At 42.6% G+C, this 25334-nt stretch overlaps 1 protein-coding gene across 2 annotated transcripts in view; it reads right to left on the reverse strand.

The window, feature by feature from the left end:
• The window catches only part of ELMO1 (engulfment and cell motility 1), a 548072-nt gene that overhangs the window by 408285 nt on the left and 114453 nt on the right, over positions 1-25334 (reverse strand). For both annotated transcript variants that reach the window (XM_040433269.1, XM_040433270.1), the window contains 3 exons: positions 10841-10891; positions 8383-8552; positions 1322-1357 (listed from right to left, as the gene is read on the reverse strand). In XM_040433269.1, coding sequence (XP_040289203.1) covers positions 1322-1357; positions 8383-8552; positions 10841-10891 — 257 coding nt within the window. The remainder of the gene's footprint in view (positions 1-1321; positions 1358-8382; positions 8553-10840; positions 10892-25334) is intronic.

Raw genomic sequence — 25334 nt, forward strand, 5'->3', positions numbered from 1 at the left:
AAACGTAGCCCGCCGCCAGCAATAGTATGACAAGATGAACGAGCAAGTGGATTTTATTTATTTTTTTCATTACCCACAAGTCACAAAAGATTCTGAATGTGGTTCCGATCACGTCCATGCATCTTCGGGCAAGTCGGATTATGTTGGCTAATACTGCTTGTGCCAACATAATCAGAGGCATAGATGTGAACAGGCACTAACTGTCAAATTGTAGGTAATTACAAAAAAAAAAAAAAAAAAAATCCACTTGCTTGTTCATCTTGTCATACTATGGCTGCAGGTGGGATACTTTTTAGTGGGCAACCCTGTAGAAGGGAATAAAAACCCCAAACAGATTTTATGCCGGGTATCATTATTTTTGGATACTAGCGTCAATGTGGTTACATTCACACAGCCATTGTATAGTTCGATACAGGAGACATATATTCAGTCCCAAGAACAGTATCAAATCCTGCAGAACAAAGGAGAGAACTTTTACCAAAAGTTACGTTTTGGGAAAAGTTCATGGCAATTAAATGGTCAGACAAACCCCTTTTTATAGAAAGGCTGGGATGGTAATCAGCTGATCGCTGAAACAGTGTCCAGGCAAACATTTCCTCAAATGAACGACCATCCATGCAACATATGGGCAAGCTAAATCTACAAGACCAGGCTCTCCATTCTGACACAAGCTTAGGCCCTATGGACAGGGGTTCATGTTCTGGGACAATTCCTTTAAGGGTACTTTCACACTTGCGTCAGTGATCCGGCAAGCAATTCAGTCGCCGGAACTGCCTGCCGGATCCGTCAAAACGTATGCCAACTGATGGCATTTGTAAGACGGATCAGGATCCTGATCCGTCTTACAAATGCATTGAAATGCCGGATCCGTCTTTCCGGTGTTATCTGGGAAAACGGATCCGGCATTTATTTTTTTCGGTCTGCGCAGATGGATCCGGCATTTTGAATGCCGGATCCAGCACTAATACATTCCTATGGAAAAAAATGCCGGCATTCAGGCAAAGTGTGCAGTGTTTTTGGCCGGAGATAAAACCGTAGCATGCTGCGGTATTATCTCCTTTCTGAAAAGTCAAAAAGACTGAACTGAAGACATCCTGATGCATCCTGAATGGATTTCTCTCCATTCAGAATGCATAAGGATAAAACTGATCAGTTCTTTTCCCGTATAGAGCCCCTAGGACGGAACTCAGCGCCGGAAAAGAAAAACACTGGCGTGAAAGTACCCTAATATGGGGCTTCTTATACAAAGCAGTAGTATATCTATGCATCAAAATACAGCATTAGAAAGGGCAAGTAAATGGAGATCCAGGAAAATACTTACCAAGGCTTCATAATCTTCTGCAATTTTTGATATTTACTGCAAAAAAAAAGAATAATATGGGGGAAAGTGAGCAAAAACATAGTCAATCTACACCAAATATATACATGTATTGTTTGCCTATCACAGTCAAGTGTGAGTATCAACAAACACACAACTTCACATTTTGACAAATGTTCAGCATGTGTGGATTTACTATGATAATTTTTCAGAAGCCGCCGCCAGCGGTTCTCTTCCGGCCAATGCTCTGCCGGAATGCATTGGATCCGTCCAGCTGTTCCCTGGAGTGTGAACCTAGCAGTTAACTAAGACAGTAAATCACTAATTACACTCCAGCAGTAGTCTTTGCATCTGTATCTCTGCCTCTTTCTGCAGCAGCCCCTCCTTTCTCCTCCTCCCCGTCCCCTCTCCACAGACTTCTCTGTAAGCTGATCCATCAGTGAGCAGGCAACCAGTAGAAATGAGTGAAACAATTAGAAGCAAATCAAACTTGTTATGAATCTCCCAAAATCTCCCTAATTTTGGCAAATCCGAAACTCTTGTGAATTGTGCCACATGAATTGCTCGAAATGGAATCCACCATTTTACAAATCAGAAGAGAGAGAAGTGATATTTTTGGGACCTTTTCTTTTAATTAAAACACAAGCAAGCAGTCGGGCTGTTACCTCCGGCTAGCATCCATTTACCCACAGCGATATATATTGCTGTCACTTTGACATTACTAATGCTGTCTTTGTGCAAGAGCTCGAAAGGGGTTGGATACAGCCCTAGGAGAACTCAGACTGTCATACATGACTTTTCAGGGCAACTGAGGCACTTTTGGTTTAGACCAAATCGAATCTGGTGGTCGTTTTGATACGAATCAGACCGGAGATGACTGTTTGGAAAAGCCTGTCTTTGGTGAAGACAGACCTAAGCTGTGAATTGAGACTTCGTGAAGAAGAGGGGGACAGCAGGAGAAGAGTCTGATAAGAGGAGAAGGAAGCATCTTTCTCTGATAAGATATATAAAGTTTTTTATATCTGCTTGTACTACTCATTTGTAAAAAAATAAATGAAACCGTTACTCTTTAATTCACATGTACTTTTGTCTACAGAAATTGTCTGAGGAACGTCCTGCAGCTCTAGACAAAGCAACTGTATCTTAAAAAAATGTAGTTACAAGATGATCATGGGAGTTATAGTACAAATAAAAAATAAAAACTTTACAGAGAAAATAGCATTGTATGTCATAATTAGATTCATGATTTAAATTATAATGTATGTCCTATGAACTGGTATGATATAAAGGAGATACATGCAGACACACAAATCCTTCTTAAATTATTAAAAGGGAGCCACAAGGGAAATTATAGACGCTGAACTTCGAGAACTCACATCTCAGATACTGCCAAGGACACCAAGTGTGCTGGCTTACAAGTGATACACAAAGGAACGCTCTGTTTATTGGCCCATATTGGCATTTGTGCTGGTGCTTGGCAACCTGTAGATTTTTTACACTGAAATAGCCAATATTCTTCAGTCTACCAACCTGCATATTTTCTATTTTCTTTTACTCAGCCGTCCATCAGATTTATGTTAAAGCAATATCTAGACATCATGTAAAGAGTACGTTACCAGACGCATGCTGTAATTAATATTAAACTGTTTAAATGTGTACCATTTGTTTTCTGGCTGACTTTGCAGCAGAAATAAACTACAAAATCCAAATGTCACATAAAAAGTGAAACAGAATTGTTAAAATCTCATTTCCCTTTTGAACTTGGAAAAAACACTTGCTGATTTTTTTAATTTTTATGTTTGTGTCAATTAAAACACATGTTATACAGGGTGGCCCACGAAAACGTAGCCTGCCTCCAGCAATGATGAGATGAACAAGAAAGTGGATTGTTGTTTTTTTTGTTTTTGTTTTTTTTATTACCCACAAAAGTCACAAAAGATGCTGGCAGTGGTCCCCGTACACACCTATGCATCGTCGGATTATGTTGGCCGATACTGCAGATAGTGTTTGTGATGTTTTCCTTGAGTTCAGCCAGGTGATGTGGATTGTTAGTGGACACAGATAAAAATCGCATGTGGACAAATCTGAGAAACGTGGTGGCCGTAACCCCTTGCTCACAGTTTGCTAAGAACCCGTGCCAGTGAGCTCTGCAAGGTTTGGCATGTTGCCCCATCTTGTTGGAAAAAGCAGGACATTTTTTTTCTACTGGTGTTGATTGTAGAACTGTTCAAAGATGTCCAGGTAAGTTGCACTATTCACAGTTGATCTGAAGAAAATTGCCCACACCAATCGAGTTCCTAACACTGAACACCAATTGCCAATTTTCTGGTCGTGACGTGGTGTTTCATGAGTCAAATGGAGATTTTCAGCAGACCGTACCTTATATTCTGGGAATTTACGTGACCTGATAAATGAAACCAAGCTTCATCTGTCATGAAGTACAGCAATGGGTCCAAATGTCTGTCAGCAATCAAGTCCAGTAATTTACGCGCGTAGCTTTGTCAGACTTTCAGTTCCTGCACACACGTTATTCGATATGGTTTCAGGATCAGAGATTTCAGCACTTACTGACACGTCGTTTATGATACACCACTAGAGATGAGCGAATTTCATATTTTGAAATTGGTTCACTCTTCGATTGGTGGTAAAAGCAGAATTGCGTTATGGATTCCGTTACCACGGACCATAACGCAATTCTATGACGGAATGCCTTTAGAGGTATTCCGTCATAATAGAAGTCTATGGGCTGCAAAACGGATCCGTCCCATTTCAGTTATGCAGGGTTGCCCTCTCCTGCATAACAGAAATGGGACGGATCCGTTATGCAGGCCATAGAATTCTATTATGACGGAATGAATAACGAAATGCCTCTAAAGGCATTCCATTATAGAATTGCGTTATGGTCCGTGGTAACGGATTCCATAATGCAATTCTGCTTTTACCACCAAACGAAGCGTGAACAAATTTCATAATATGAAATTCGCTCATCTCTATACACCACCTTGCTGAGACAATCTTCAAGTTGATTTTTGGGGGCTACTTGCTATCCGCTGCTGAATTTCATGCACAACTTCAGCCATCTTGATTGATGGAGGCCTTGGTTTCTTCATGTTTGCAACAGAGCCAGTTTGATGCCATTTCCGAACTAGACTCAATATTTAGACTAGACTAGAATACAATATTTAGCTGGTGGTTTTGTTCCTGGGTTCTTGTCAGCAAAGGTCTCCTGCCTTTCCTTAATCGATCTGCTTCACACATAGCCTTCCACAATCACTATTTGCTGTTCCAGGGAGAACACCATCTTTCTGACAAATTAAGTCACTTTTATTAAACTGAATAATAAATCAGTCTTAGTTGCCCATAGCAACTAATCAGAGCTCAGCTTTCAGTTTCTACAGGGCTCTGAAAGAATAAAAGCTGAGCTCTGGTTGGTTGCTATGGACAACTAAGACAGATTTACTATTAGGCAGTTTGATTTGGAGATATTGGAGGGGGGCTGCTTTTTTGTGGGCCACCCTGTATAACATCACATACACTACCAATTGCTTTGCCATAATCAATTGTTTTTTATTCTCTTTCGTGTGGCTGTTTGCCATGTGTGAACATAGTCTTCAATATCAGATTGTAGGAAAGTCCAAACCCTGTACTCTCGCCAATCAGCTGTTTGGAGTAGCTCTGGGACTGGAAGTAGGTACTTAAACCATGTAGCTCTGTCCATGGATGATGACTGTTACAGCAGCGCTGCTCCGGTTCAAGTGCTGCTCATGAACAGCTGATCTGATATTGATGACCTATCCTGAGAATAGGCCATCAATAAAAAAAAAGAAAAGAAAAACCTTTTTAGGCTTTGTTCACATCTCCGGTGATCTGGCAGGCTGTTGCGGCACAGAGCAGCCTGCCGGATCCTCTGCTTCACAGAAATGCCTGGTTTTGGCCCAACATAAAACGCTGCATGCAAACACCAGAAGAAATCTATGTGTGACACAAGCCACAGGCACATAAAAGGGGACATAGAACACATTGTTTAAGAATGATCGGCTTTTTTTCTTCTTCATTTCAGAAGAAAAAATTCTAATTATAGGATGACCTTAATCTTGAAATTAATGGATTATCAGATTTTTACACTGTAGGGTTTGAATCTAAAATTTGGGGGGAATTTATCAAAGACCAGCTTTTTTACGTCTATCTCCTGAGCCGCTAATTTATGTTTAATGCATCATTCGGCAGTCCGGGCGCCTATACAGAAGTCTATGGCAGCTCTGAACTGTTGTAGATTCCGTCTTCATTTACGGCAGAAAACTGGCGTAAATAAAGATAAATAAGCCGAGCCCACTTGTCCTCCTTTCTTTTCAGGAAAGTGACAAAGGACGTAAAAACTCCACTTGCATCAATATTTTGTTGCAGTGGCATTTTTTTTTAAAACACAAGTTTATGCCTTTTTTACGTCAAAAAAGTGGCGTGGGGGAAGAATGATAAATTTCCCGCCAAAGTTTCTAAATATTTTTTCATGAATGGGAAAGCACATCCTAAACATTCACATGCAAGCATACAAATTAAAAGTAGTGAATGTTTTAATCTAGAAGGAAAAATGCAAGATTACCTTATTTGCAGGTTCCCTTGCGGATCTCGGGGCCTCCGTTCCCTGCTTGCTTGGGGGCGGAGCTGAAGGCACAGTAAGCAGGGCCCCTTGCTTGTGCGTGCGCGCACCTTGTAATTCCTATGAGCTTGTAATAAAGCTCAGACGAGGTGGCCGGACCGGGAGTGACTGCACATGCACAATAATATGCGATACCCGGCTACCAGATCAGCCAGCCGATAGGGTTTCTGTTCACCTGCGCAGCCACCTCTGATAACATTACAGCGGTGGCCGTAACCCCTAGAAACGAGCATCAAATTTGGGGCACTATAAAGAGGAATAAGGTGACAGAGGCTAATTGGAAAATGGATCTACGGTATATTACAGAAACCATCCTAGGACTACAAGGAAGTGATTAAATTGTGATTACTGAAATGAGACAACCCCTTTAAGAAAGGGGAATTGACTTAATGAACTCAAATCTTTATTAGAAAAGGAGTTCTTCAGATTTGTTCTAAGCAAGTCGTGCGTTTCCGTACTACAGAACAATCGATGTTAACAATGCCCCACAGTCTCATAACTTACAGAGCAAAGAAGCTAAGATTAATTGAAGGCACAGGCTCCTGAGTATTCCCTTTATACCCTTGCAGTAAATGGGATTTGGCTGTGGTTCACTTTTCTTTTAATTACATTTCCTCAAAGGTATAATTTTGGAAAAAGGATAATGTCAGATACAACTCTCATCTCGCTCCCGCACTAGAAGGCCATCTTTTTAATGCTATATGCGTCTGTTGTAAACTAAGCTGCACTGCAAACATTGTCCTTGTCTTCTTAGCAGGTAATCAGCTTCATATCCTCTCGTACTTACCCATCTTTCCTGCCTATTATTACAAATCCTATGAGCAGGTTTTTAATCCTTTATCAACTCAATGGGTATGGAAATGCCTGGTCTGGCATTAGCTAGGATCATGCAAAAGATTCATCCGATTCAATAGGTCTTAAAACTTTGAAAGGATTTTAGTCACATTTTATGTCAACACAAGAAGCAATAAATTGGCAAAATGGAATATATTCTTCAAACTGAGGCTGGGTTCACATCATGTGTTTGTCATTCGTTTAACATATAGAAAAAACGTATACGTTAACAGATGCCTTCAGACTCATGCCATACAGTGGCATTCCGAGTTACACTGTAAAAAAATAAAAAAGTATAAATTTATTTTATACTGGACTGTATTGTATTTTTTTTCCCCCAACATATACATTAAACGGATGGCAAAAACGTTATGTGAACCCACCCTTATAGAACGTCAAAACTGGCGTGGTGAAATGGTCACATCTGGAGAGGTACCAAGTTGAGATGAGATGCAAAGCTAGAATATACTTTATAAAGTACAGCATATTAGCTCTGAACTGGTCGTTATCTGTGCCCTTATTTATGACCTGTGTCTGTAAAACTAGCAGTACGCCATTTTATGGGGAGTGAACCGGTGTCCAGAGTGGGGGGAAAATGTCAGTGCATCTCATGGGGTGAATACTAATTGAGAAGGCAGCAGCATTCGCAGGCACACTGCACCCTTCTCCAGCTTTCCCTAGGCCAGTGATGACACGTTCATTGGTCACATGTAGTGTTGAGCGAACTTGTGTTTTACCGTAAGTTCGGCGTCTAAAGTTCGGGTTATCGAAGAATCGCGTTATAGATTCTAAATTCCGTTATGGTCCGTGGTAGCGGAATCCATAAGGCGATTCTTCGATAACCCGAACTTTAGAAGCCGAACTTAAAACACAAGTTCGCTCAACACTAGTCACATGGCCTAGGAGCAGCTTAGCCTTATTCAAATGAATAGGCCTGATTGTGACACCAAGCACAGCTGCAATACAATGTACGGTACTGTGCTTGGTAAGCTGCGAGAAGGCACCAGCACTCCTGTGCCTTCTCAAACAGCTGATTGGCGGGGGGTCCCGGGTTTCGGCCCCCCACCAATAAGATACTGATGGCCTATACAGAGGATAGGTCATCAGTTTAAAAATCTCAGAAAACCCTTTTAACACTGGGGGTCTGATCTAAGGTCTGATTAACATAGGGGGTTTGATTGGTAGTCTGATCTGAGGTCTAATGAACATTTTTTTTTTCTTATTTTCCTCCTCTAAAACCAAGGTGCGTCTTATGGGCAGGTGCATCTTATAGGGCGAAAATATGGTATATCATTTTAAATAGAACATACTTTGATGCGTCTTATATGAGGTGCAAAATTGAAAGCATACCACAAAACCAGAATGTGCTTAGGAGTACCAAGAATTTTGTAGTACCTGAACAAATCAGACCTCATGCACAAAACTATTCTAGCCAAAAGTGCCAAAGTTGAACAAAGCAAGATATAACACCATTTGTTAGAAGAGTTTTTATGCAGTAGGCCTACTGGATCTAGTTTTGTACACCGGCCTCCCTATAGAATTTCTGAATGTATGGATAGCAGGTGAAACTTACTCTGTACCACTTTCCACCATTTGTGTAAGTAAATAAATACCATCCAGGTTTATGAATTCTTGAGCAAAAGTAATATCTCGTGAAAATCTGGCCAAATCCTTTAACGCTTCTAGCTTGACGTCCATACTTGAAGACTGGATCCTCTCATGGAGCTTATGAGCAGTGTGAGTCTAAGCATAGACACAAAAAAACAGTGGATTGGTAAATACAATTTCTTTATCACACACAACCATATGAAGGTACACATATAAAACCTGATATAAAAAAAAAAGTGGAGAACTATGATTTTATTTTATTTTTTTACACTTCATAGGTGATTGCTGGAGACAAATCACAGGAGCCATGCAATAATACAAATAAAAAAGGTGAAATCGACTACCACTTAAATAATACCAAAACATAGCATACTTAGAGTACTTCTTACAGTTTTAGGCTACACCCACATCTGTGGTCAGTAAATCCGGTAGTCTGTTCCAACAGAAGAGCAGACTATCCGGCATAACCAGACACTGCTAGGGCCCACTGGTTCCCCATTCACTATAATGGTTTCAGTCCGGTTTCCAACAAGTTCACTGACTAAGGGTTCATTCACACGTCCGTAGTGTATTCCGGATACGCAATACACCTGGCCGGCACCCACCATAGAACTGCCTATTTTTGTCCGCAATTGCGGACAAGAATAGGACATGTTTTATTTTTTTGCGGCACCGCGGCCCGGAAGTTCGGGGCCGTGCTCTGGAAATGCGGATGCAGAGAGCACATAGTGTGCTATCCGCATCCATTTCTGCCCCATTGAGAATAAATGGGTCCGCACCTGTTACCGATATTGCGGAACGGATGCGGACCTATTTGCGGACGTGTGAATGGACCCTAATGCTAGATGTTAAAAGTTTAAAAAAAATTATCCTCTATTCACCTGAAAGGGGAGAACTGTTAGACTGGTGGGGGTCTGACCACTGTGATCCCCACTGAACATGAGAACGGAGGTCTCATGCCCCAATATGCATCGAGAGGCAAGTATATAATTGGCCTCCTTATTTATCTCTATGGGAGTCCCAGAGACTTTGATTGGCGCTGTTTTGCTTGATCATTTTGGAAACCGAAGGGGGTCCCACTGTTCATATTCCTTCCCCCCCCCCCCCCCCCCCACACACACACACACCACATCAATGTCCAGTGGATAGGAGATAAAGGTGAAATCAGATTGGAACAAGTTAGGCCCCTTTCACACGGGCGAGTATTCCGCGCGGGTGCAATGCGTGAGGTGAACGTATTGCACCCGCACTGAATCCGGACCCATTCATTTCTATGGGGCTGTGTACATGAGCGTTGATTTTCACGCATCACTTCTGCGTTGTGTGTAAATCGCAGCATGCGCTATATTGATCGATTTCCACGCAACGCAGGCTCCATAGAAGTGAATGGGGGTGCGTGAAAATTGCAAGCATCCGCAAGCAAGTGCGGATGCGGTGCGATTTTCACGCACGGTTGCTAGGAGACGATCGGGATGGGGACCCGATCATTTTATAATTTTCCCTTATAACATGGTTATAAAGGGAAAATAATAGCATTCTTAATACAGAATGCATAGTACAATAGCGCTGGAGGGGTTAAAAAAAAAATATAATAATTTAACTCACCTTAATCCACTTGCTTGCGCAGCCCAGCTTCTCTTCTGTCTCCTTCTTTGCTGATTGCAGGAAAAGGACCTGTGGTGACTCATCACATGGTCCGTCACATGATCTTTTACCATGGTGATGGATCATGTGATGACTGGAGTGACGTCACCACAGGTCCTTTTCCTGCACACAGCAAAAAAGAAGACAGAAGTGATGCCGGGCTGCGCGAGCAAGTGGATTAAGGTGTGTTTAATTATTTATTTTTTAACCCCTCCAGCACTATTGTACTATGCATTCTGTATTAAGAATGCTATTATTTTCCCTTATAACCATGTTATAAAAGGGAAAATAATACAATCTACAGAACACCGATCCCAAGCCCGAAATTCTGTGAAGAAGTTCGGGTTTGGGTACCAAACATGCACGATTTTTCTCACGCGAGTGCAAAACGCATTACAATGTTTTGCACTCGCGGGGAAAAATCGCGCATGTTCCCGCAACGCACCGTACCTTTTCCTGCAACGCCCGTGTGAAACCAGCCTTAAGGCCAGGTTCACATCGCCGCTTACTTTTCTGTTCTTCTGATCCATCAGAAGAACAGAAAAATAAAGTACAGGTTCAATTTTTTTCTTTAAGCATGCGTTATGCTCTTTTATGCACATTCAGCATCAGTTTTAGCCATTTCCGTCTGAGATCCGTTATTTTAGATGGAAAAAAAAGTCCTGCATCCAAATGTGCATAAATGAGCATAACGGAAGCTTAAAATACAGGATCCATTTTTTTTCTGAAAAATACTGCTGTGAACCTGGCCTAAGAATCACTGCTAAATCAATACTTACTGGTGATGATGTCAGCCGCAGAATGGCTCCATTTTTTATCTCATTACGATTCTAAAACAATAAAGTCATGTTAATATAACACCTCTGTGTACACACAAACACATAAGATCACCTTCATTCCAGAACCGTTATAGAGCCCGTCTCCTTAATATCACCAACCATCCTTTGTGAAAAGGCTTTTAACTAGATTTTCATTCATATCAAAACAGCCAAAATAGCACTAGTGAGGTTGGACACTGACATTGTACAAGGCCTGGCTGGCAATTAGTGTCCCAGTACATGAAGTAACGTTTCATAGGGTTATGGTCAGGGTACAAAATTTTTTCATTGGAAACACAGCAAGGATGATTTAAAATATAACTGATATAAAATAAAAACAACAAAAAACAACCATCAACTCTTAGTACTGTCCATGTCTTTTATTGAGCATACTGAGTAAACACCAACAGTGCAGGAAGAAAAAGCAAGTAAACCCGTGACTTTAACCACCTCAGCTCCCCTAGCTTAAAGTATAACTGTCATATATATTTTTTTGGGAGTATTGGATTGTGGTGATTAATATCTCCTTGGTGGCCCTATTTCAACTTTTCACTGTGTATTCAATTACCCCTTAATTCCACAGTTTTGTTCCATGCACTGCCTAATAGGGTTGCTAGGCATGGTCCGTCTATCTGTTGAAGGACGCAGAAGCAGGCTGCGTGCAAGGTCAGATTACTGACAGCCAGGGACTGTAAGTAAATGATTAAAGCCAGGTCCTCCCCAGCAGCTGATGACAGTGCCTGGGCTGTGTGTACTTCTCCCTGTCCATGCGCTTGGCAGACGCTCCCTCACTCAGCAGAGCTGGAGAAGTAGAGTTGAAGCAGCGCAGACCAGGTAAGGGGCATCTGCCATCTGCTCAGTGTATAAATGAAAGCAACATGTGGTAAGAGGACCCCTTTGTGCTGCAGGAGATTAACCCTTTAGGGGGAGGGCTCTGGTTACTGACACTTTTGGGGGGCTATTGTTACTGGCTAGTGAGGGCAGGTGGGATTAGCCTCAGAGTGAGGGCAGTGGCGGCCATCTTAACTGAATAGTGAAATTGCAGTTTTATGCAGACTGGTTGCTAAGGGCTGAATCTTATTAAATATGGGGTAAGTCAGTCTAATAGTAACTGATTCTGGAATATCATGTTATTAGTAATTACAAATATGAAAATTGAAATTAGGGTCTAAGTGTGACAGTTATCCTTTAACCACCTCCGGACCGCCTAACGCAGGATCGCGTTCCGGAGGTGGCAGCCCTGTGCAGAGTCACGCATAAATGCGTCATCTCGCGATGGCCGAGATTTCCTGTGAACGCGCGCACACAGGCGCGCGCGCTCACAGGAACGGAAGGTAAGAGAGTTGATCTCCAGCCTGCCAGCGGCGATCGTTCGCTGGCAGCCTGGAGATGTGTTTTTTTTAACCCCTAACAGGTATATTAGACGCTGTTTTGATAACAGCGTCTAATATACCTGCTACCTGGTCCTCTGGTGGTCCCCTTTGTTTGGATCGACCACCAGAGGACACAGGTAGCTCAGTAAAGTAGCACCAAGCACCACTACACTACACTACACCCCCCCCCCCCCGTCACTTATTAACCCCTTATTAGCCCCTGATCACCCCATATAGACTCCCTGATCACCCCCCTGTCATTGATTACCCCCCTGTCATTGACCAACCCCCTGTAAAGCTCCATTCAGACGTCCGCATGATTTTTACGGATCCACTGATAGATGGATCGGATCCGCAAAACGCATCCGGACGTCTGAATTAAGCCTTACAGGGGCGTGATCAATGACTGTGGTGATCACCCCATATAGACTCCCTGATCACCCCCCTGTCATTGATTACCCCCCTGTCATTGATTACCCCCCTGTAAAGCTCCATTCAGATGTCCGCATGATTTTTACGGATGCACTGATAGATGGATCGGATCCACAAAACGCATCCGGACATCTGAATGAAGCCTTACAGGGGCATGATCAATGACTGTGGTGATCACCCCATATAGACTCCCTGATCACCCCCCTGTCATTGATTACCCCCCTGTAAAGCTCCATTCAGATGTCCGCATGATTTTTACGGATGCACTGATAGATGGATCCGATCCGCAAAACGCATCCGGACGTCTGAATGAAGCCTTACAGGGGCATGATCAATGACTGTGGTGATCACCCCATATACACTCCCTGATCACCCCCCTGTCATTGATTACCCCCCTGTAAAGCTCCATTCAGATGTCCGCATGATTTTTACGGATGCACTGATAGATGGATCGGATCCGCAAAACGCATCCGGACGTCTGAATGAAGCCTTACAGGGGCATGATCAATGACTGTGGTGATCACCCCATATAGACTCCCTGATCACCCCCCTGTAAAGCTCCATTCAGATGTCCGCATGATTTTTACGGATGCACTGATAGATGGATCCGATCCGCAAAACGCATCCGGACGTCTGAATGAAGCCTTACAGGGGCATGATCAATGTCTGTGGTGATCACCCCATATAGACTCCCTGATCACCCCCCTGTCATTGATCACCCCCCCTGTCATTGATCACCCCCCCTGTCATTGATCACCACCCCTGTCATTGATCACCCCCCTGTCATTGATCACTCCCCCTGTCATTGATCACTCCCCCTGTCATTGATCACTCCCCCTGTCATTGATCACTCCCCCTGTCATTGATCACTCCCCCTGTCATTGATCACTCCCCCTGTCATTGATCACTCCCCCTGTCATTGATCACTCCCCCTGTCATTGATCACTCCCCCTGTCATTGATCACCACCACTGTCATTGATCACCCTCTGTAAGGCTCCATTCAGACATTTTTTTGGCCCAAGTTAGCGGAATAATTTTTTTTTCTTCTTACAAAGTCTCATATTCCACTAACTTGTGTCAAAAAATAAAATCTCACATGAACTCCCCATACCCCTCACGGAATCCAAATGCGTAAAATTTTTTAGACATTTATATTCCAGACTTCTTCTCACGCTTTAGGGCCCCTAGAATGCCAGGGCAGTATAAATACCCCACATGTGACCCCATTTCGGAAAGAAGACACCCCAAGGTATTCCGTGAGGGGCATATTGAGTCCATGAAAGATTGAAATTTTTGTCCCAAGTTAGCGGAATGGGAGACTTTGTGAGAAAAAAATTAAAAATATCAATTTCCGCTAACTTGTGCCAAAAAAAAAAAATTTCTATGAACTCGCCATGCCCCTCATTGAATACCTTGGGGTGTCTTATTTCCAAAATGGGGTCACTTGTGGGGTATTTATACTGCCCTGGCATTCTAGGGGCCCCAAAGCGTGAGAAGAAGTCTGGTATCCAAATGTCTAAAAATGCCCTCCTAAAAGGAATTTGGGCACCTTTGCGCATCTAGGCTGCAAAAAAGTGTCACACATCTGGTATCGCCGTACTCAGGAGAAGTTGGGGAATGTGTTTTGGGGTGTCATTTTACATATACCCATGCTGGGTGAGAGAAATATCTTGGTCAAATGCCAACTTTGTATAAAAAAATGGGAAAAGTTGTCTTTTGCCAAGATATTTCTCTCACCCAGCATGGGTATATGTAAAATGACACCCCAAAACACATTCCCCAACTTCTCCCGAGTATGGAGATACCACATGTGTGACACTTTTTTGCAGCCTAGGTGGGCAAAGGGGCCCATATTCCAAAGAGCACCTTTAGGATTTCACAGGTCATTTACCTACTTACCACACATTAGGGCCCCTGGAAAATGCCAGGGCAGTATAACTACCCCACAAGTGACCCCATTTTGGAAAGAAGACACCCCAAGGTATTCCGTGAGGGGCATGGCAAGTTCCTAGAATTTTTTATTTTTTGTCACAAGTTAGTGGAAAATTATGATTTTTTTTTTTTTTTTCATACAAAGTCTCATATTCCACTAACTTGTGACAAAAAATAAAAACTTCCATGAACTCACTATGCCCATCAGCAAATACCTTGGGGTCTCTTCTTTCCAAAATGGGGTCACTTGTGGGGTAGTTATACTGCCCTGGCATTCTAGGGGCCCAAATGTGTGGTAAGGAGTTTGAAATCAAATTCTGTAAAAAATGACCTGTGAAATCCGAAAGGTGCTCTTTGGAATATGGGCCCCTTTGCCCACCTAGGCTGCAAAAAAGTGTCACACATCTGGTATCTCCGTACTCAGGAGAAGGTGGGGAATGTGTTTTGGGGTGTCATTTTACATATACCCATGCTGGGTGAGAGAAATATCTTGGCAAAAGACAACTTTTCCCATTTTTTTATACAAAGTTGGCATTTGACCAAGATATTTATCTCACCCAGCATGGGTATATGTAAAAAGACACCCCAAAACACATTCCCCACCTTCTCCTGAGTACGGAGATACCAGATGTGTGACACTTTTTTGCAGCCTAGGTGGGCAAAGGGGCCCACATTCCAAAGAACACCTTTCGGATTTCACTCGTCATTTTTTACAGAATTTGATTTCAAACTCCTTACCACACATTTGGGCCCCTAGAATGCCAGGGCAGTATAACTACCCCACAAGTGACCCCATTTTGGAAAGAAGAGACCCCAAGGTATTTCGTGATGGGCATAGTGAGTTCATAGAAGTTTTTATTTTTTGTCACAAGTTAGTGGAATATGAGACTTTGTAAGAAAAAAAAAATTAAAATCATCATTTTCCGCTAACTTGTGACAAAAAATAAAAAGTTCTATGAAATCACTATGCCCATCAGCGAATACCTTAGGGTGTGTACTTTCCGAAATGGGGTCATTTGTGGGGTGTTTGTACTGTCTGGCCATTGTAGAACCTCAGGAAACATGACAGGTGCTCAGAAAGTCAGAGCTGCTTCAAAAAGCGGAAATTCATATTTTTGTATCATAGTTTGTAAACGCTATAACTTTTACCCAAACCATTTTTTTTTTACCCAAACATTTTTTTTTTATCAAAGACATGTAGAACTATAAATTTAGAGCAAAATTTCTATATGGATCTCGTTTTTTTTGCAAAATTTTACAACTGAAAGTGAAAAATGTCATTTTTTTGAAAAAAAATCGTTAAATTTCGATTAATAACAAAAAAAGTAAAAATGTCAGCAGCAATGAAATACCACCAAATGAAAGCTCTATTAGTGAGAAGAAAAGGAGGTAAAATTCATTTGGGTGGTAAGTTGCATGACCGAGCAATAAACGGTGAAAGTAGTGTAGGTCAGAAGTGTAAAAAGTGGCCTGGTCTTTCAGGGTGTTTAAGCACTGGGGGCTGAAGTGGTTAAACCCCCTTAAAGACCAGACCACTTTTTACAATTCTGCACTACACTACTTTCACGGTTTATTGCGCGGTCATGCAACTTACCACCCAAATGAATTTTACCTCCTTTTCTTCTCACTAATCGAGCTTTCATTTGGTGGAATTTCATTGCTGCTGAGATTTTAACTTTTTTTTTATATTAATCGAAATTTACCGAAATTTTTGCAAAAAAATGACATTTTTCACTTTTGGTTGTAAAATTATTCAAATAAAACTACATTTCTATATAAATTTTTCTCTAAATTCATTGTTCTACATGTCTTTGATAAAAAAAAATGCAATAAGTGTATATTTATTGGTTTGGGTAAAAGTTATAGCGTTTACAAACTATGGTACAAAAATGTGAATTTCCGCATTTTTAAGCAGCTCTGACTTTCTGAGCACCTGTCATGTTTCCTGAGGTTCTACAATGCCCAGACAGTAAAAACACCCCACAAATGACCCCATTTCGGAAAGTAGACACCCTAAGGTATTCGTTGATGGGCATAGTGAGTTCATAGAAGTTTTTATTTTTTGTCACAAGTTAGCGGAAAATGATGATTTTTTATTTTAATAATTTTTTTCTTACAAAGTCTCATATTCCACTAACTTGTGACAAAAAATAAAAACTTCCATGAACTAACTATGCCCATCACGAAATACCTTGGGGTGTCTTTTTTCCAAAATGGGGTCACTTGTGGGGTATTTATACTGCCCTGGCATTTTAGGGGACCTAAAGCGTGAGAAGAAGTCTGGAATCCAAATGCCTAAAAAATACCCTGTGAAATCCTAAAGGTGCTCTTTAGAATTTGGGCCCCTTTGGGCACCTAGGCTGCAAAAATGTGTCACACATGTGGTATCGCCGTACTCAGAAGAAGTAGGGCAATGTGTTTTGGGGTGTATTTTTACATATACCCATGCTGGGTGAGAGAAATATCTCTCTAAAAGTCAACTTTTCCCATTTTTTTATACAAAGTTGTCATTTTAGAGAGATATTTCTCTCACCCAGCATGGGTATATGTAAAAAGACACCCCAAAACACATTGCCCACCACATGTGTGACACTTTTTTGCAGCCTAGGTTCGCAAAGGGGCCCAAATTCCTTTTAGGAGGGCATTTTTAGACATTTGGATTCCAGACTTCTTCTCACACTTTAGGGCCCCTAAAATGCCAGGGCAGCATATATTCCCCACAAGTGACCTTATTTTGGAAAGAAGACACCCCAAGGTATTCCGTGAGGGGCATGGTGAGTTCATCGAATTTATTTTTTTTGGCACAAGTTAGCGGAAATTATTATTATTTTTTTTTTTTTCTCACAAAGTCTCCCTTTCCGCTAGCTTGTGACAAAAAGTTCAATCTTTCATGGACTCAATATGCCCCTCAGCGAATACCTTGGAGTGTCTACCTTCCGAAATGGGGTCATTTGTGGGGTGTGTTTACTGTTCTGGCATTTTGGGCGAGGCTAAATTGTGAGCAACCCTTTAAAGCCTAAGGCCCCTTTCACACGGGCGAGTATTCCGCGCGGATGCGATGCATGAGGTGAACGCATTGCACCCGCACTGAATACCGACCCATTCATTTCTATGGGGCTGTTCACATGAGCAGTGATTTTCACGCATCACTTATGCGTTGCGTGAAAATCGCAGCATGCTCTATATTCTGTTTTTCACGCAACGCAGGCCCCATAGAAGTGAATGGGGTTGCGTGAAAATCGCAAGCATCCGCAAGCAAGTGTGGATGCGGTGCGATTTTCACGCACGGTTGCTAGGAGACGATCGGGATGGAGACCCGATCATTATTATTTTCCCTTATAACATGGTCATAAGGGAAAATAATAGCATTCTGAATACAGAATGCATAGTAAAACAGCGCTGGAGGGGTTAAAAAAATAATAATTTGACTCACCTTAGTCCACTTGATCGCGTAGCCCGGCATCTTCTTCTGTCTCCTTTGTTGAATAGGACCTGTGGTGAGCATTAAATACAGGAACAGGACCTTTGATGACGTCACTCCGGTCATCACATGATCCATCACATGATCTTTTACCATGGTGATGGATCATGTGATGACCGGAGTGACGTCATCAAAAGGTCCTTGACCTGTAATGGATGCTCACCACAGGACCTGTTCAGCAAAGGAGACCGAAGGAGATGCCGGCATCGCGAATAAGTGGACTAAGGAGAGTTAAATTATTTTTTTATTTTTTTTAACCCCTCCAGCGCTGTTTTACTAAGCATTCTGTATTCAGAATGCTATTATTTTCCCTTATAACCATGTTATAAGGGAAAATAATACAATCTACAGAACACCGATCCCAAGCCCGAACTTCTGTGAAGAAGTTCGGGTACCAAACATGCGCGATTTTTCTCACACGAGTGCAAAACGCATTACAATGTTTTGCACTCGCGCGGAAAAATCGCGGGTGTTCCTGTAACGCACCCGCACATTTTCCCGCAACGCCCGTGTGAAAGAGGCCTAAAGGTACTCGTTGGACTTTCGGCCCCTTTGCGCACCTAGGCTGCAAAAAAGTGTCACATATGTGGTATCGCCGTACTCAGGAGAAGTAGGGCAATGTGTTTTGGGGTGTCTTTTTACATATACCCATGCTGGGTGAGAAATATCTCAGTAAATTGACAACTTTGTATAATTTTTTTTTTTTTTAAGTTGTCATTTACAGAGATATTTCTCACACACAGTATGGGTATATGTAAAAAGACACCCCAAAACACATTGCCCTACTTCTTTTGAGTATGGCGATACCACATGTGTGACACTTTTTTGCAGCCTAGGTGCGCAAAGGGGCCCAAATTCCAATGAGAATCTTTACGATTTCACAGGGCACTTTTTACGCATTTGGATTCCAAACTACTTCTCACGCTTTAGGTCCCTTAAAATGCCAGGGCAGTATAAATACCCCACAAGTGACCCTATTTTGGAAAGAAGACACCCCAAGGTATTCTGTGAGGGGCATGGCGAGTTCCTAGAATATTTTTTTTTTGGCACAAGTTAGCGGAAAATTATATATATATTTTTTTTCTCTTACAAAGTCTCATATTCCACTAACTTGTGAAAAAAAAAATTTTTTTACATGAACTCGCCATGCCCCTCACGGAATACCTTGGGGTGTCTTCTTTCCAAAATGGGGTCACATGTGGGGTATTTATACTGCCCTGGCATTTTAGGGGCCCTAAAGCCCGAGAAGAAGTCTGGAATATAAATGTCTAAAAAATTTTACGCATTTGGATTCCGTGAGGGGTATGGTGAGTTCATGTGAGATTTTATTTTTTGTCACAAGTTAGTGGAATATGAGACTTTGTATGAAAAAACAAAAAAATAAATAAATCAATTTCCGCTAACTTGTGCCAAAAAAAAATATAAAATCTTGAACTCGCCATGCCCCTCAAAAGTGATCTTTTTATAGCGCCGCAGCGATTTTACGGTGTTTTTGCAGTGATCAGAAAAAAAACAATTTCTGTCACTGCAGTGGGGCGGACTGAACGCAAGTGTGCGCACAAGATCAAGCCTGATCGGGCGAACACTGCGTTTTTTGTAGAGCCTATGGAACATGTCCTATTCTTGTCCGCAATTGCGGACAAGAAAAGGCATTTTCTATATAGTTCTGGCACTGTGCGGATCCGCAAAATGCGGAAAGTACATTGCCGGTGTCCGTGTTTTGCGGATCCGCAGTGTCCGTGTTTTGAGGATCCGCAAAACACATACGGACGTCTGAATGGAGCCTTACAGGGGGGTGATCAATGACAGGGGGGTGATCAGGGAGTCTATATGGGGTGATATGGGGTTAATAAGGGGTTAACAAGTGACGGGGGGGGGTGTAGTGTAGTGTAGTGGTGTTTGGTGCTACTTTACAGAGCTGCCTGTGTCCTCTGGTGGTCGATCCAAGCAAAAGGGACCACCAGAGGACCAGGTAGCAGGTATATTAGACGCTGTTATCAAAATAGCGTCTAATATACCTTTTTGGGGTTAAAAAAATAAATAATTCGCATCTACAGCCTGCCAGCGAATGATCGCCGCTGGCAGGCTGCAGATCCACTCGTTTACCTCCGGTTCCTGTGAACGCGCGCTCCTGTGTGCGCGCGTTCACAGGAAATCTCGCGCGTCCAGGAGGAATAACAGGGCCGCCGCCAGGACGCAATCGTGCGTACGGCGGTCCTGGGGTGCTTAATAACCTGTGGATACCATTTAGCAGCAATCACCTCCAGCAAACATTAAAGAAAGCTAGCAATAAGGGCTGTATCAGACGAGTGTGTGTAGTCCGGAAATCACACTCAGTGTGCGAGCGTGATCCTCTGTTCTGGACACTGCTCACCCTGAAGGAGCGCATGGCATTATACTGATTTATAATGCTGTGTGCATCTGTGTGACCTTCCTTCTACAGGAGCATACTGAAATAAAGCGGTCAGTATAATTCTGTGGAAGTAAGGTCAAGCAGAGGCACACAGTATTATAAAGCAGTATAATGCTGCGCGCTCCTGCAAGACGAGCAGTGTCCAGAATGGAGGATCACACTCACACACGGTTTGCAACTTCTAGAAAGTACACGCTTGTGTGAAACAGCCCTAAGGCTGAGTTCACATCATGTTTTTTACATCCGTTTAACACAGGCATGCTCAACCTGCGGCCCTCCAGCTTTTGCAAAACTACAACTCCCAGCATGCCCGAACAGCCTACAGCTATCATCCGACAGCAGGGCATTGTGGGAGTTGTAGTTTTAAAACAGCTGGAGGGCCGCAGGTTGAGCATGCCTGTTTTGTATACATTGGGAAGAAAAAGGGATACAAAAGCGTAGCTCACCTCGCTTTTACATCCTGCAGAGTCCGGTAAAGAAACATATACATTAATGTATACGTGGAACTCTATGATGATGGATGCCACTGTACAACATCCATCAGAGGCACTTGTTTAATGTATATGTTTTTTGTATATGCAAAAACCACATCATGTGCAGTAGATAGTATTAAGTATCAGCGGTCTGTGATGTAACAGTATATTACAGAGCCTTAAATAGTTAAAGAGGACCCATAACCTCTCCTTACATGTCTGCTTCAGTAACTACTAATAACATGCATTTTTAATGTTTTCCAGACACTTATAAATGAAATGCCAGCAGTCTGCAATAAGGGATCCATTCATTTGAATGGGGCCTGTAGAAATCAGCGTGCTTGCTGTGAAAACAACCCCATTAATGTGAATGAAAATGATTTTCAGTCACAGAAATTTCTACAGCAAAATCTGCAATGTGTGAAGGTACCCTAAGGCCCCTTTCACACGGGCGAGATTTCCACACGGATGCAATGCGTGAGGTGAACGCATTGCACCCGCACTGAATCCGGACCCATTCATTTCTATGGGGCTGTGCACATGAGCAGTGATTTTCACGCATCACTTGTGCGTTGCGTGAAAATCGCAGCATGGTCTATATTGTGTGTTTTTCACGCAATGCAGGCCCCATAGAAGTGAATGGGGCTGCGTGAAAATCGCAAGCATCCGCAAGCAAGTGCAGATGTGGTGCGATTTTCACGCACAGTTGCTAGGAGACGATCAGGATGGGGACCCGATCATTATTATTTCCCTTATTACATGGTTATAAGGGAAAATAATAGCATTCTTAATACAGAATGCATAGTACAATAGGGCTGGAGGGGTTAAAAAAAAAATAATAATAATAATTTAACTCACCTTAATCCACTTGTTCGCGCAGCCCGGCTTCTTTTCTGTCTTCATCTTTGCTGTGCACAGAAAAAGATCATGTGATGAGCGCAGTGACGTCATCAAAAGGTCCTATTCCTCAAAGAAGACGACAGAAGAGAAGCTGGGCTGCGCGAACAAGTGGATGAGGCGAGTTAAATTATTATTTATTTATTTTTAACCCCGCCAGCGCTATTGTACTATGCATTCTGTATTAAGAATGCTATTATTTTCCCTTATAACTATGTTATAAGGGAAAATAATACAATCTACACAACACCTAACCCAAGCCCGAACTTCTGTGAAGAAGTTCGGGTTTGGGTACCAAACATGCCGATTTTTCTCACGCGCGTGCAAAACGCATTACAATATTTTGCACTCAAAAAAAAATCACGCATGTTCCCGCAACGCACCCGCATCGCCCGTGTGAAACCAGCCTGTTAGGGGTATGTCCCTGCGCAGTCTGACACTATCCAATTAAATCTACCAGTGTCAGGGAGCTCCAACTAGTAACATCCAGATGGACCTTTACAGCAGACTGCTGGCAATTCATGTATATAGGAAAGACAATCAGAGAAGTTAGGCGGAGAATTTGCAAACATGTTAATGACGTTGTGAAAAAGAACATTACACCGGTCGCGTCACATGTAAATGAGATCCATGGTGGAGACCCAAGGTGTCTGAAATTTTCAATCCTAGAGACTATTCCACCTTCCCCAAGGGGTGGTGACTGGGACCGGAAAATCCTTCAGAAAGAATGTGTCTGGATTCATCGGTTTAAATCCCAGGCACCCCTTGGCATTAATGAGAGACTCACTTTCTCTTGTTTTTTATAGTCTGATGGTTCGGATGAGCTCAACTTGATCACCCTGGTTTATGACTAGCCTACTTGGTAACGTTGTAGAGTCTGGGTAATTGGCTGGATACGGGAAGTATCCGATTATTGACTGGTTTGTGCTGATTATATAACAGACGCTTGGTGCTGCCTATGATCTAAGGCTTGCACCTAAGTGAAATTGCGTGTAGGAGGTTTTCATTATTTTGGGTCACACTTGTTAACTACTTTATCCCTCATGTTATAGCTCCTTTCACTGCTGTTTGGTTATTTTGACAGGATGCCCATTAGTCTGAATGTTCTGGGACATCTTAGCGCAGTTTGCGCTGTCTTTCATTGCTGCGGTGTAGTTATTTACTTGTACCTAAGTCTTGCGTTCCAATGACCGGGTGTGACCCATTGTGAGGCACCATGGACCGAAAGTGACTCTTGAACATGGGGATATTTATAGGGATCAAGTAGACACTACATTGTGTGACGATCTGGAGGAGCAGGACGGCACTAGAACGCGAGGCACTGTGAGTAGTGGACCTTTACTTGGTGTAGCAAGGCGTATCTCATGTCGACATTGGAGTGATTCATTATTCCTTCACAGCTTTGGGCAGACTGTTGGCCCCTCATCCTTGTGGGTTTCTGGTTTATCTGACCTCATGCTTTGAGCTAAGTAAGTGCTGTATCGGGGGTAATTATCTCCAGGATCTCTCCCCCTGATACATGTGTACCTTTTGTTCACAGGTGGGACTTATCTGTTGTTCCCCTTGGTCCTGTGTTCACACCAGTATCCTCGCTATCTGGCTGCGGATCCCCCGTTTGTATCATGAGTATATCTCACTTGATTGTTTTTTGACAGTTTTTCACCCATGACTGGTTATATACCTACCCCCTGATGAACCTATGAGTAGGGGAAACGCGTCAGAGTTGTGTCTACTAAAAGCCGAGGGAGATATTAGATACCTTGGCGCCCTGTTAGGGGCTTGTATATGGTGCTGTAGGTGAGACTATACACCCTAGCACCTGTTTATTTATTTATCTACATGGGCTGTTGTTTATTACGGGTGACATTTTGAACCCGTGATACGGTTTCTGTCTTAGGGTACTTTCACACTTGCGGCAGGACGGATCCGACAGGCTGTTCACCATGTCGGATCCGTCCTTCCGCTATTTCACCGTGCCGCCACTCCGTCCCCATTGACTATAATGGGGACGGGGCGGAGCTCCGGCGCAGCACGGCGAAAGCTGCCGGACCAAAAAGTCCTGCATGTCCGACTTTTTAGTCCAGCGGCTTTCGCGGCGCACCGCCGTGCTGCGCCTGAGCTCCGCCCCCGTCCCCATTATAGTCAATTAGGACGGAGCGGCGGTCCAGCGAAATAGCAGAAGGACGGATCCGACATGTTGAACAGCCTGTCGGATCCGTCCTGCCGCAAGTGTGAAAGTAACCTTATCATAGGGTACCTTTATATCGCATGTTAGCAGCAGGGTGTGCTAAGGGCACTCAGTCCAGGTTCGAGGACAGGGAGTCCCCACCATCAGGGGACGTCCCTGGGCTGAGATTTAACTTAGGGAGAGTGCAGGGACAGGTGAAACTGACACTCCCCCCAATTTTTGCCCTTGTTACGCTTATCTGCATGACCGTCTTAACGGTTGGGTACCCTTTGTAGATATCTATTTCATCTGAGCACTATCTTCCCTTCACAGATTCCACTTGTGAACCACTGTGGTGGGTTCGTCGTATCAATTGTTTATGAATAAAAGTTACGTTTTATAGGGGTTTATTTTGCTGGAACACTTCAATTCATGTATAAACTTCTAATAGGAATAACAGAGGAATGGCATAACATAGAGTCATAAGAATAGATACACCAGAGTAGTTATTACATGGGGAACACAAGTAGCCACTAAAACAGAGATGTCGGAGAGGTGACAGGTTAGAGAAGTTATCCCATGACTAATGTATAAAATAAAAATCAGACATCATATAGTACATAACCTCTTTCTAACAAAGCTAGAACCAGCCCTGTACCTCACATGGATCCAGAGATCTCCACATTCATTGATCTGCTAGATTTATATCAAGCTGACAGCTCAAGGGGAGGGTCTTTCCTGCTGGATCTCTCAAACCACAGGTGGCGCTATACAGATACATTTTATTGAATAACTCGGTGGCTATGCAAAATTTTAAATTACATGCAATTACAAAAGTATTCAGATCCAAGTGCTGGTTTTAAAACTGTAGAATATTTTGTGGGACAACTCCTTTAATGTGTTACTGCATCCCACATCTGATATGACACACTCACATGAACAGTGACTCCATCTGCACCAACTGTTAAGTATGATAATGGATCTAAAGATCAAAGATACTGGCTTTGAAGATACCGTAAAATAACTGATCACAAGAGTTACTTGAGTGATTTCCTGCACAATGGCAGATAGCATAGGACAAATAAATACCGTAATGGATGGTAAGTCACTGTGCCTATATACTGCTATGGGGCAGCTCAATAACAATAAAAAAGTCAGTAGTGGAATGAATGGCTTGTATATTCATATACATTAGCTGAGCAGACATGAAATGGTAACATAAGTATACAGTTGTGTTCAAAATAATAGCAGTCAGACATCACTAACCTGATCAATCACTGTTTTTG

This window comes from Bufo bufo, chromosome 5 (assembly GCF_905171765.1).
Source record: "Bufo bufo chromosome 5, aBufBuf1.1, whole genome shotgun sequence".
Lineage (NCBI taxonomy): Eukaryota > Metazoa > Chordata > Amphibia > Anura > Bufonidae > Bufo > Bufo bufo.